This window comes from Saccostrea echinata, unplaced genomic scaffold (genome assembly GCF_033153115.1).
Source record: "Saccostrea echinata isolate AGI-Se365-2 ecotype Australia unplaced genomic scaffold, CSIRO_AGI_Sech_v1 ptg000030l, whole genome shotgun sequence".
Classification (NCBI taxonomy): domain Eukaryota; kingdom Metazoa; phylum Mollusca; class Bivalvia; order Ostreida; family Ostreidae; genus Saccostrea; species Saccostrea echinata.
In genome coordinates this window covers 64,195-78,772 of record NW_026889779.1, presented here as the reverse complement: position 1 = coordinate 78,772, position 14,578 = coordinate 64,195, and the positions used below count along the sequence as shown (strand labels likewise).

Here is a 14,578-nt window from a genome sequence, read left to right as displayed (position 1 = left end):
CAATAATACCCAGGGGTAGAGAAGAAGATTTTCAAAGAAATAATGCACTTTCACTATATGATCTATATAGCCCCGCCCTAGCACCAGAACCCCTGACTCTGGGGCCATGAATTTCACAATTTTGGTAGAGTCACCCTTGCTTATCATAACTATGTATTCAATTTTTTTCAATAATACCCAGGAGTAGAGAAGAAGATTTTTAAAGAAATAATGCACTTTCACTATATGATCTATATAGCCCCGCCCTAGCACCAGAACCCCTGACCCTGGGGCTATGAATTTCACAGTTTTGGTAGAGTCACTCTTGCTTATCATAACTATGTATTCAATTTGTTTCAATAATACCCAGGAGTAGAGATGAAGATTTTCAAAGAAATAATACACTTTCACTATATGATCTGTATAGCCCCGCCCTAGCACCAGAACCCCTGACTCTGGGGCCATGAATTTCACAATTTTGGTAGAGTCACTCTTGCTTATCATAACTATGTATTCAATTTTTTTCAATAATACCCAGGAGTTGAGAAGAAGATTTTCAAAGAAATAATGCACTTTCACTATATGATCTACATAGCCCCACCCTAGCACCAGAACCCCTGACCCTGGGGCCATGAATTTCAAAATTTTGGTAGAGGGCTCAATTCTTATTACAATCATGTCAACAGTTTGACTGCTTGATGTCCAGGAGTAAAGAAGAAGATTTTTAAAGATTGCATTAATTTTGGTGGTTTTAGCCCCACCCCTCAGGCCCCAGGGGGGCAGGGACCATGAAATTTACAATTTTTGTCCCCCTTCACCCACAGATGCTATATGCCAAAATTGGTTGAAATTGATTGAGCGGTTTCAGAGAAGAAGCTGAAAATGTTTAAATGTTAACGCACGACGCACGATGGACGACGACGATGGATAGCAATAGGTCACCTGAGTGACTCAGGTGACCTAAAAAGTGAGGTCAAGGTCAAAGGAAAGGTCAAGGTCAAAAATGTTGATTCAGTTGAATAGCTTACATCAGTATGTATCAACATATGAAGTTTGATTACACCATCTTGAATGGCATCTTTAAAACTGAGCTAAACACTAATTTAAGAAAAGTGAGGTCAAGGTCAAAGGAAAGGTCAAGGTCAAAAAATGTTGATGCAGTTGCATAGCTCTCATCAATATCTATCAGCATATGAAGTTTGATAAAAATATCTTGGATAGTTTCTTTGAAACTGAGCTTTGAACAGAGCTAAACGCAAAGTGTGACGGAAGGACAGGCGGAAGGACAGAAGGACGGAAGGATGGAAGACTGACATGACAAACACTATATGCCTGGCCATATTCATGGCGGGGCATAAAAATGGAAGGGGGGAGGCATACATACCCCCGTGTGTCCATGGACTAGCTCAAATTGAAGAAAAAAAGGAAACTTGATTTTAAATTGAAACTAAAATCATTTTTAAATTTTCTTTACAGATTAGAACAAATTGACTTTGACTCATCCCTGAGGATTCCTGACTCTTTATAAATTAAAGACCATGTGTTCTGTATAAAAGACAGGTATTTCCTATATTTTTTCTGGCCTCCAGTTGCAGCATCAACATAATTCCCATTTTATTTAAAATTATCCTGTTCCTGTAATATTTATTTCTATTTGGCATATCATTTATATACATGTATATGTATTTTCAGGGAGAGTGAAATGAAAAACAAGGCCTATTGTAAAAGAGCTAGAAAAAAAACCATGTCATGATTTAAAGGACAGATTTCAATTTTGGATGAATTAGTGAGTGATCCAGCAGACACCCATACTAAGAGAAAAATTCATTTTTGGAATGTCAAGAAGCAAAGTTGACATGGACAACAAATACACCACAGGCATTTAACTTACTTGAATGTGCCAAAAGAAGAACACAAGCGTTGTTTAAGATTCTGAAACTGATCCAGGCTGTACATGCAATTGTTTAAGAGTGTGTTGGCTAAAAGCTGTATACATTTATAAATTCAGTGAATTAATACATAGCATTTAGCTTAGAATATTGTAGTCATTATTTATATATATTATCAAATTTTAAAATAGAATGTTTATGTACATGTATTTTGAGGGTACTCGCAGTGGTTTTGCCAATTTGGCCTTCTGTCAAATTATGTAATTCCAGAATAATATTCTTAAAAAGTTCCTGAAATGTTCATGAAAGATCTAATGAAGCTAAATTTATTGGACACTATGATTTCATGAATTCTATAAGCAAGTTCATGAATTTTCAAGAGTAGTAAGTAATTCAAGAACAACCCACTATTCTTGAATATTCTTGAACTTGGTTTTCATGAATAAAATTCATGAAATCATGAGTGTCCAATTTTAACTTCATAGGATCTTCATGAATATTTCATGAGCAGATTCAAGTATATAATTCAAGAACTTTTCTTAAAAGTTCAAGAATTATTCTTGATACTCTCACAGGGGTTTGGCTCTAACATCAGGTATTGCCAGTTCTGTACCAGGTTCCAATTGAGCAGGCTAAACATATCTACTACAGAGACAACAGAGAATTATAACTTGTCCACAGCCTTTTCAGCAATGCAAACTGTGTCCGTGAGAAATGTGTCTGCTATCAGAACAAAATACAGCTACACTGCAGATTCAGTGCTTCTACAACGCAGAGAACAGATAACCTCATGTGCGAATATGAATCTGGCTGCTCTACTTATTCCATATTACACTTCAAATAAGAAGACAAAGCCAAAAAATCCAACAAGATAAATTTTAAGGCTACAAAGGGTTTTGCCATGGAGTGAGTTCATTCAAGCTTTTGGAAATTATACAAACATTATTTGCAATTTCTACCCACATCAGATAATTGAACTGGATCTTTAATAACAATAAGATATCATTGGAATGGCTACACACCACCCAGGCTAATTCTAATATAAATACCATGGCATTAGAGAGAACATGGAAGTAAAAGGAAGGTCAATGAAACAACTAACAAAAACTAGATCTATGTCGATAGGACATGAATGCCTCGCCTAGGGTATATTAGTAATGCAACATGAAAAAATGTATGAAGGTTGATGAGAATATCTTGAATATATAAGTTTCTTTAAAATTGAATTTGAAATTAAAAAAATTAAATAAAGATGATAAATTCTCACCAAATTATGTATAAGTGTATAAGCTTACATAAAAATATCTTAAAAGGTTTCTTTATAACTAAGCAAAATGCAAATTTAAGAAAAAGGAGGTCAAGGTCCAAGGAAAGGTATAAGTCAAGTTTTTGATGCAGTTGAATAGCTCTCACTAATATGCACCATCATATTAAGTTTGATAAAAATATTTTGAATGGTTTATTTAAAACTGAGCTAAACACTAATTTAAGAAAAGTGAGGTCAAGGTCAAAAGAAACCACAAGGTAAAAAAAACTTGATGAAGTTGAAAAGCTTACATCAATGTGTATTAGCATATTAAGTTTTGATAAAAATATCATATATGGTTTCTTTAAAACTGAGCTAAACACTAATTTAAGAAAAGTGGGGTCAAGGTCAAAGGAAAGGTCAAGGTCAAAAAAAGTTGATGCAGTTGAATGGCTCTCAACAATATGTATTAGCATATAAAGTTTGATAAAAATATCCTGAATAGTTTCTTTGAAACAGAGCTTTAAACTGAGCTAAACGCTAAGTGCGACAGGACAGATGGAAGAACAGAAGATGGTCATGACAAACTCTATATGCCCCGGCCATATTCATGGCAGAGCATAAAAAGTGAATACACTCTTCTGAAAGAGAATTACAAATTTTAGCACCCCAACATACCATTCAAAACTGAATGCATAAAGACAAATATTTAAAGATGTTTAAATATCTTAAACAATTGTATGCAATTAATTATCTCTACTGCAAAATTAAGACTGCAAGTGATTAGAACCAACACCTGGAAATTAACAGTACAAGTAATTACTGTCAAGGCTTGAAGCAGTGAATGTTCAGACTCTTCTGAAAAATGATATAAGAATTTCTGATTTATACATTATAGGAATGTCACTGATATTAATTTTGATATAATTGCATCCATCATGGGCAAATTTGCTTTGTTTGAAATTTGTACAAAATTATTGTTTACATCAGTATCACTTTTATGTTTTCATAGTATCAGAGGTTATTCAACCAAGGCCTCTTGTAGCCCTAGATGTATAGCTATGGATGATTCATACATCTCCTTTGTACAACAGTTCCAACCATACCAGGAAATTGGACATACACCAAGACTGCCCACACACAAACATGGACAGCCCAAGTCTTGAACATCAGCTGTGATGGAGGCTTATGATCAACTCTGTGGCAACAACAACAGAACCCCCCCCCCCCTTCTCAACCCTTTACCCAACTTAAAGCAGATGGCATGTCTTCAAATTGCCATATCTGTTGTTCATCTTTGCCAAAAGGCTGAAGAGCTTAAAGAATAGTTGGGGAACTATACAGAAAAGAAGATCAGAAGTAATTCAACAGAACTGCTTTTCAGCTTAAATTTCAACTCAAGACCTTGAATATTACAAGTCATTGTCCACTTTCTCTAAGAATTGGTCATTTAAATGTTTCCCTCGTTGACATTTTTTTTTAGAAACACAACAATGGGGAGTATTCCGACAGAGGCAATACAAGTACTGCATCAAATGATCTAGTATTTTTAAAAACATATTCCTTTTTAATCTCTGCTCATCAGAACTTTCACAACTACATGACGTAAGCTTTAAGTAACTTGCTGAAAAATATTTTTTTTTAGTCTAGTGAACAAAATTCAAATTAAAGCAATCAAATTTGTGCTGTTGGACAGGCATATTTTCAAATCCAAAAACAATAGAAGATGAAAACAGTTAAAAATTCTATTTCTTCCATCAGAAAACATCTCCACCAGATCTGAAGGATCATAAGAACTACTGTGTATACCATTTAGCAAGTACAGACACACGATTCTTTGTATTTAAGTGTACAGAGATTTTACAAATGAGGACTTCCTCAATTGTTTGAGAACTGGATAGATTAAAGTTATTTAATATTTATTAATCAAATTTGAAGTGACGGCATTTTGTATTGTTATTTCTATCGTTTGTTTACTCCGGTCAGAAAGTGCCCCCTAGGGGCAAGCCCCAGTCCTATTTTCATTTCCAGGGTTGCCACAGTGCCTCCTAGAAAAACAAGTTGCACCATCCAATCAAATCTTGTTTTGTGCTGCTTTACACCAATGAAATTAAGGCTGGACAGCGTTTTAAATTCTGACCAATCAAGTTGCCTTATTTTCAAAAGATTAGGAAAGACTTACCACTTTAGTGTCACTTTGAAAAATTTTTTGGTGCACACAGACCTCGTCAAAATTTTTTAGCCTTCTGTTGCAAAATTTTTATATAAACAACACCAGTAAACCTTATATATGGTGTGATGTAAAACAAAATCGAAGGTGCAATTTTTGTGATGTTATTCAACGCCCTTTGAATTTTGTGACTTTATTTGTGCCATTTACAGACTGGGAAATACCTCTGATCCAAAATGGCGGATTATCAGCATCTCTGAATGTTCTTAGACATTCCTGATTGGTATATTATATACAGCGATAAGGAAAAATGATACGATGCTTACATCATTGAGTGCAACAGAGTCTGCAAAGACAAAGTGTTAGTTTATATTAGCCTGGACTGTTCTGCTTTTTGCGAGGGGTGTTTCTTCTGTGAACCCGTGTCTCCCATCTGCGAGTGCTCTCTATCTGCACACAGAGGTAATTAGACTTTTGCTTTGTGCTCCTGTTTGACTTTTATTCAGTGACCTTAGTATATTCATGATGCAGGGACAAGACGAAAAAGTCCGAATTGTGACGCAAGTAGAGAAATGGGCGACAGACAAAAAACTGTCGAAAAAACTATAGAGAGTCTTCTCGAATTAGGATTTGACTCAATAGAGGCATTAAGCCTTCTCACTGAGGACGATTTACATGATACAGACATTCCACATGGGCAGAAAAAACTTTTGTTGCATGCGGTAAAGACGACGTTCCCGGACGGAGCTACCGCTATCAAAAACAAGGACACTACCAATAACAGTGGCAATAATCCATTCGCCAAGGACTAAGGGCAGGCCCTAAACATCGGTGACAAAGACCAATTCGTGAACGATGTTCTGAAACTGCAGCCCCAAAACCAAGCATCTACCACCCAGAGCATACCAGGTATGTATTTATGGCAAGACCCTCAAGTTTATTTGAAATGATTAGATTCCTTGGGTTGTGGGGAAAAATTCTATGGGAAAACCTAAGGCAACTTAGAACAAGGAAGACAAAGGCTGTGTAGACAGCTGTGATGACATAATGTCAAAGATAGATTAATTAATTAAAAGATTTCCTATTTATAAATTAAATCAGCAACACTGCCATATTTGTTTTATGTTCTTTGTTTACTTCTTTAATTGTGCCATTAAAGACTGGAAATTAACCCGATTCAAATTGACCGACATCTACTAATGTTCTTGGACATTCCAGACTGTCCGGTATATCATTTCCATTAACAATGCTTAACATTCTGAAGCATACATCATCAAATACAATGGCGACAGAAAAAAATGTTTTATTTATATTTACACCAACCTGGACTGCTCTGCTTTTTGTAAAGGTTGCTACTTTTGTGAAAATATTTGTGCCCAAGTGTGTGTGCACTTGTTCTGCACACAGGTATGATTAAACTTTTTTTAAAAAAATTCCCTTTTTGACTTTTGTTTCGATGAATCTATGAAACTCACCATGCAAGGACAAGGCGGTGTGGTCAGAATCATGACTTAAGTAGAAAAGTGGGGGACATAAAAACTGCAGAGAGCCTAATTCAAGTAGATTTGACTCTAAGGAGGCATTAAGCTCATTACTAAAGATGACTTACTGGACACAGACATTCTGTGAGGCCAGAGGAAAATTTCACTACGTAAAGTCAAAAGAACTTTCTTGGGGGGGGGGGGGGCACAGCTAGCAAAATTTCAAGAGTGTGAGAAGTCTAGGGCATACCCTAGGTGACAGTCCCAAAGCCAAACACCTGCCACATAGAACTTACCAGGTATGTATTCATGGCAAGACCCACAAATTTATTTAAAATCATTGTATTCTTTGGGTGTTGGATACAGCAATTATTTAGACATTACTGACTTCGTGAACAAGTCACATGCAACTGAGGAAAGGGTTGTGTCAAAGGATGGTAAAGAGAAATTAATTTACAAATATGGGCAAGCAAAACCACACTTCTTAGACATCATTGGATAGGAAACAAGGTGAAAAAGAAATAAATTCCTATGGTAGGAAGTAATATTTTAGTTATGGAAGAGAGATCTGCAACAATTTTAATGGTTCAAAAGGATGCCTGCTGGCTTGTTGTAAGAATGCACACATCTGCATCCAATGCAAAGGAAAATAAAAATCATTTTTGCACAATTATGTTTTAAACCATTAAATTTCTACATTTCAATATTTTAAAAAATTATTTCAGATGTCATGTGTGAAGAGATTTTGTTTTCCAACTTTGTGGCAGAGCACAACATCCCTTTCCCGGTTGCAGATCACTTCACTTAACTTTGCAAGGCCATGTTTGCAGACAGCAAAACTGCTTCCAAGTTTGCATGTGGAAGGACCAAGACAATGCAGATTGTCAAACATTCCTCGCCCCATCCCTGCATCAAGAAGTCAAACAGTTGCAGTCCAACCCATTCTCCCCAGCCATAGATGAGAGGAATGACAGAAACTGGCCATCCTTGTGTGTTACTTCACCAACCGGTCCCAAACTAGCTTCCTTGCTGGGCTGCAACATTGCCACTGCAGCAAACATCTTTGACCATTTGCAGCATATGTTTATTGACAACATCCCATGGTACAACCTGGTCTCTTTTATGTTGGATAATTGCAGTGTAATTACTGGGAAGAACAATTCAATGGTCACATTCAAAGAGAAGGCCCCAGCTATGTTTGACTTTGGATGTGTGTGCCACCTAGCCAACCTGGTGTAGCTGCTTGTGTGAAGGCCCTTGCCCTCCCTGTTGAAAACTGCTGGTGGAAGTCTTCCTTCTATTTTTACCACAGTTCAAACAGAAAGGAATGATAAAAGGAGTTCCCTGATTTCACCTACACAGAACAAGTGAAAATTCTAAAGCACTACAGCACCAGATGGCTCAGCTTGAAGAAGAGTGTGGACCGTCTGCTGCACCACTGGGCAGCCCTCCAGAGTGATGTTGAAAAGCCAGAGTGAGTGAAGCGCTGAGCCCTTTACCTCAGCAACCATGAGATGCACCTTTAATTTCATCTACTTCCTTTAGCCCCTGAACAACTTTTAACACCATGTTTAAAACAGGTGAGTGCAGGATTGGCTACCTGAAGGTTGAAACTAAACATTGTATTGAGGAAATTCATTAAGGCCAAAATTATTCAATCTGTTGAGGACCTACCAACTGTTCCCTTCAAAGACTCTGACTGTCAGTTCAAGACTAAATCATTGCTATTGGGGTGATAACCATAGCCTACCTTGTGGATCATTCTGATGAAATCCAGCCATCATCTATTTCAGATTTTTCATGTCTGTCAGGAAGTTCTATGAGGCAGTGACTTCAAAGATGCTGGCAAAGTTTCCTTTTAAGGACCCTGTGGTTTCCAGCCTAAGGTTCCTTAACCCTGCAATCAGAGGAGACTTGCCACCATCTTTTTTGACAGACCTGGCCAAAAGATTTCCTTCCTTGGTGCCCCATGACCAGTGGGTGAAAATAGAGGAGGAGTTCCTGGACTTCCAGACCACTCCCAGTTTCTCTCAGGATACCAGGACTAACGTTTTCTGGGGCAAAGTATTAGCATTGAGGAACAAAATCACCAATACCCCAAGGTTTCTACTGATGTCTAGGATAGTGAGGGCACTGATGGCAATCCCCAATTCTAATGCTGAAAGGATTTTTTCAATGGTGAAGAAGATTCAAACAGACATTAGGCTACATTCTGTGAAAGTGAACAATACCTACATCCTCAAGTCTTCAAAGAACCTCCTCAGAACAGCAAAGAAGGCCTGTTTTGGTTACAACAAGAACTGTTCATCTTCACCTTAGTATTCCCTTTCATTGAAAAATTGTGCGTCTGTGATTTATGTCCTCAGTAGATTTACAAATTGTCTAATTTACCAACAGTAGCAGAACTCAAATAACTTGCTTTAGCTTCTTTGTAAATAATTTTTAACTATGACATCTTCATTCATGTGATATGTATAACTTATTGCCCAGGGCAGGAAGGTGTTATGTCAATCTCTATATTAACCCATTGTGCACGCGATACGACCTCAGTCGTAGTCTACCTTTTCACGCGGGATACTACTGGCGTCGTAGTAAACATACCCTCTCATTTGAACACTTGGAAAATCTCTATATGAATGCGTTTGAATAAAACTTTTGTAGGGGTAAGATTACAGTAGATTTCTACTGCTCATGACCAATTAAAAATGAAACTAGATACTTATTCATGAGGGAAAATCCCAGAGAGAAACAAAGAAAACCATGCGTTTAAGTTTACACAGAATCAAAATGGCGGTGAGAGATGCGGAGTTAAGTGAAGGTAGCGATATAGAGGCAGATTATGTAGAGGAAGACGATGAAATGGATCTAGATGGTGAAAATATTGATAGATTAGATCGAGAAGTTCATTTAGGTGACCAAGATGACTGGATTTTAAATTTATTTGAGGAGGATTCGGACGACGACGCAGATTTCCTTGGCTTTCAAAATACATGGATGAAGGAAGATTTTCAGCCACATATCCAACAACGCTACAAAAAGGTAGGGGGTGCCACAGTTGAACACCCAGAGGAAGCAGGGGCCGGCCAATATTTTGGACTCATTTGGGACAACGAAATGTGGACCACTCTTGTGCGTGAGACCAACTTATATGCTGAACAGGAGAGAGAGAAAAACCCACTCCCACCATATGCTGCAAAGTGGACCCCTGTCGAAGTATTTGATTTGAAGGCCTTTATAGGTCTGTGCTTTGCCATGGGAATTATGCGTATGCCTACAAAAATGACTATTGGAGACAGACAAAGTGGCTGTTGACAACATCATTTGGGAGAATTATGCCCACCCTTGCGAGATGATATTCATGACTTAAAGAACTTTTATGAGTTGTTCATCATTGTTCATGAATGCTCATAAAAGATTCATAATAGTTTCATAAAAGTAGTTCATGAATATAATTCATGAACACATTCATACTGAAAAAAATTTATACTTCATGAACAATGATGAACCTTTATGAAATTCGAAAATCTTCAACATTACACAGCAACACGTTTCATGATTATTCATGACTCAATACAATTTAAATTCGATAATGATTCAAATTTATTGATATTGAATTTTAAGTACAATTTTAATTAACTGAGTGTTCTCCATTGGTAATTGCTTAACAATACATGTATTACAATACTGTTCAATGTTGAAATGGAAAGACTAAATAGACAGAAAAGCTTGTTGGATTTTTTTAACATCATTATAGACTATCAGTAATAAGTTGCAAATCAGGGAATTTACGTAAATTTACATCTTAAAATGCAAAAGATGTATACAATTGTGGTACATACACATTAACATGAATTGTATTTTCTCATGTCCATCTAAGAAATACATGAATCATCAATGTTTTCAAGTAATGATAACCATCACTCACAGTCCAGTATGTTACAAAAAAAAAGCAAACTATTTGATCCCTAAAACTTATAATTTAAAAAAAGCCTCCATGCCTATTGCAACATTTTTGTTCATGGGCATAAATGGTTCTAAAATTTACAACATATATATTTATTTTTTTTATAAGGTAACATCTTAAAGTAGAAAATAAAAATTGTGAGGTTAATAAACATGTTGCCGATCATCTGAAAAGATATCATATTAGTCTTGTCTATGATGTCAGTTTCAAATTGTGTGCTTGCATGAGAAGATCCAAAACTTGGTTCCATAAGAATCATACTCCTGTCAATTCTCCTTCACTGATAAACATAACTGATTCTTGCCGCTGATTCTTCAGTCTTTTGGGATATTTCAGTTCTAGTTGTTTCTTTGTTAGACCTGTAAAAATTGTACGCTCTTAGTGAAAGTTATTTTTAAATGAATAAACATTGACAAAAAACAAAACAAAAACAAACAAAACATTCAGCAACTATCTGCATAGTTTCAAAGTAGGTAATCTATACGTCTAGTATGCCTGTGATGACTTAACTTTCAATTTTTGTGAATAATTTTGATGTATAAATAGAAACACAATCGTTTTCCCTGAATTCAATAAGCTAGATAATTAAAAAAAAATTAAGTTTAAATACTTTATAAAAATATTTCCACATAATATCGGTACTTTTAGCCTACTAAATAATCTGTGAGGACACGGATTGTGTCAAACTCTGTCAACTAACAACACTGTATACATAATTTTAAATCGTATTTTATCTCCCTCTTGTTTCATTCTTGAGAAAAAAGCAAATGCCTTGCCAATCTCATTTTGAAATTCGAAGAAACGAAACAATAAATAGGGCCATAAAAATATAATTAACTTAAGAACATATGAAACAACAACCTTGCAGCTTGCAGGTTGTGCACACGATATCCTCCCCCGATTGTAACATGTATAAAACAGATGAAAACTTACTCGTGTTGTGAGCTGATGAATGCAGGCGGAACAGTGCTGGTCTTTCTGTGGATGTTGTTTGGATGGTGTACATTTAAAATATAACCTCCAATGCAGTCTATATTGTAAATTCTCAAGTTTACAAACTTCTATCGCCCACCGAAAAACAAAAAGGCCGCCATCTTTTTAGCGGGTGGCGAGGCAATTCGTATCAATAATTTTTCACACCCTTTTTATTCAAAGATTTTTTAAAAGTTTGTAGAAACGTTGGTATAAATATAATAAAAAAAGTAAAACTTTATTTGATAGTACCTGTCCACGATTAACTAGGCCTATTTATATACCATTTTTTATCAAGGTACCCCAAACAAGAATACTTTGGCGGCCAATTAATATTACGGGTATGATTTGAATCGCAACCTCAATCGTTTTTAGAAAACGTCGTTTGATTGGATGCTCCTGGTAGCTGATTTATAACATCATTACTGATTAGTTAAGCAGTTACGCGAGCGCCAAATTTTCAATAGATTGAAAGGAAGGAAGATGTGCATTGCATTGTCAGAAGATTGTCGATAGATCTAGATTCTGTCAACATTTTTTTAATGGAGTGTTAACTATTATATTCATCGAAAGGAAGGACTGCAATACAGAAAGCATGTGGTAAGAACATAATTCTTTAATTATTTTGGTTCCAAATTTGTTGATTAGCACACTTGTTGCACGCAATGGCCAAACAAACGTGATTTTCAAAAAAAAATATCTCGGAGAGAAATATGATTTCAGTTATTGTTAAATGATCATTATATACATGTATATGTAATTTCAGGGAGAGTGAAATGAAAAAAAGGCCTATTGTAAAAGAGCTAGAAAAAAAACCATGTCATGATTTAAAGGATGGATTTCAATTTTGGATGAATTAGTGAGTGATCCAGCAGACACCCATAGAGAAAAATTCATTTTTGGAATGTCAAGAAGCAAAGTTGACAGGGATAACAAATGCACCACAGGCATCTGACTTACTTGAACGTGCCATAAGAAGAACACAAGCGTTGTTTAAGATTCTGATATTGATCCAGGCTGTACATGTAATTGTTTAAGAGTGTGTTGACTAAAAGCTGTATACATTTATAAATTCAATGAATTTAATACATAGCATTTAGTTTAGAATATTGTAGTCATTATTTATATATTATCAAATTTTTAAATAGAATGTTTATGTACATGTATTTTGAGGGTACTCACAGTGGTTTTGCCAATTTGGCCTTCTGTCAAATTACGTAATTCAAGAATAATATTCTTAAAAAGTTCCTGAAATGTTCATGAAAGATCTAATGAAGCTAAAATTCACAGGACACTATGATTTCATGAATTCTATAAGGAAGTTCATGAATTTTCAAGAGTAGTAAGTAATTCATGAACAACCCACAATTCTTGAATATTCTTGAACTTGGTTTTCATGAATAAAATTCATGAAATCATGAGTGTCCAATTTTAACTTCATAGGATCTTCATGAATAATTCATGAGCAGATTCAAGAAAATATTTCATGAACTTTTCTTAAAAGTTCAAGAATTATTCTTGATACTCTCGCAGGGGCAGAGACCACTTTACGCAAATATGGAGATACCTACATTTACAAAACAACGAGAATCGACCAAATAAACCAAACAAACTTTGGAAGGTACGATGGTTTATTACTTTCTTGAATAATAAATTCCAAGAACTGTATATTCCCTATGGAAATGTCACCATAGATGAAAGTATGATAAAGTACAAGGGGCGTCTGGGATCCCGTCAGTACCTGCCAGCCAAGCCGATAAAATAGGGCATAAAGCTGTGGACCATGGCCGAAAGCGATATTGGATATATGCATGCCTTTCAAGTCTATACTGGCAAAGAATTTGGACAACAAGAGAAAGGACTGGCCTACAGAGTTGTAATGGACTTATGTAGACCAATGTTTGGAAGCAATTTATGTGTTTACATGGACAATTTCTACACAAGTGCTGACCTTTTACGAGATCTTCATATCAGAGGTATATATGCTTGTGGAACTGTACGGTCAAATTGGAAAAGCCTACCCAAAGACTTGCTGCCAAAGCAAGTTAAATTACAAAAACACCAATACAAAGTGGCTCAAAATGATGAACTAACATTCTGTATTTGGCAGGACACAAAGGCTGTGCTTGTTCTCTCCAACTTCCATGACCCACTTCATGTCGGCCAAGTAAACCGCAGGACAGGAGCTGATCAAAATGCTGTGGAAGTTCCCAAGCAGCTTGCAGATTACCAAAAGTACATGAAAGGGGTAGATACCTGCGACCAAATGATTGGCTACTATCTGCTACACCACCGGTCAAGGAAATGGTGGAGACGGCTGTTCTTCTACCTGATGATGGTGTCAGCCCACAATTCCTATATCATCGTGAAGGACGTACATCCTGAAGTAGCCAAGGAATGCTGGCCAAAATTCCAGGACTACATAGAGGATCTGTTGGAGGATCTAATTGGAGACACACGTGCAAACAGAGAACCTCCCAAAGTTGATTGTGGTGGACGAGCAACAGAGCATTCACTTGAACAGTTGTATGTAAAAAACAAAGTGTGCCGTGAGTGCTCCCTTTCTGGAGTTCCTGGACAAAGGAAAGGTGTCACAAAAATGGGATGCAGACAGTGTAATACACCTGTTCATTTGGCTTGTCAGTCAAAACACATAATGAGAATGTTGCAGTAGTAATGACATGAAAGTGTGAAATTCCGTGAACTCCCATATATGGGAAATTTCTGCAGACATTTTAAAGTTTAAAAGTTTTCAAATTATGAAATGTGTCGAGTATTTCTTCAAAATTCAAGTTTGTTCTTCTCAAAATGTTTTCATCATGGACTGTGTATCAAAAAAACTCTGGAAACTCCATAACTATCAGGTATGAAGCAGTT

At 36.2% G+C, this 14,578-nt stretch overlaps 1 protein-coding gene across 1 annotated transcript; it reads left to right on the top strand.

The window, feature by feature from the left end:
- The first annotated feature begins 13,484 nt into the window (after window positions 1–13,484).
- On the top strand, window positions 13,485–14,375 carry LOC133196086 (piggyBac transposable element-derived protein 4-like). Its single transcript, XM_061332028.1, has one exon. It carries the CDS (start codon window positions 13,485–13,487, stop codon window positions 14,373–14,375), a length of 891 nt encoding a protein of 296 aa, XP_061188012.1.
- The last annotated feature ends 203 nt before the right edge of the window (window positions 14,376–14,578 follow it).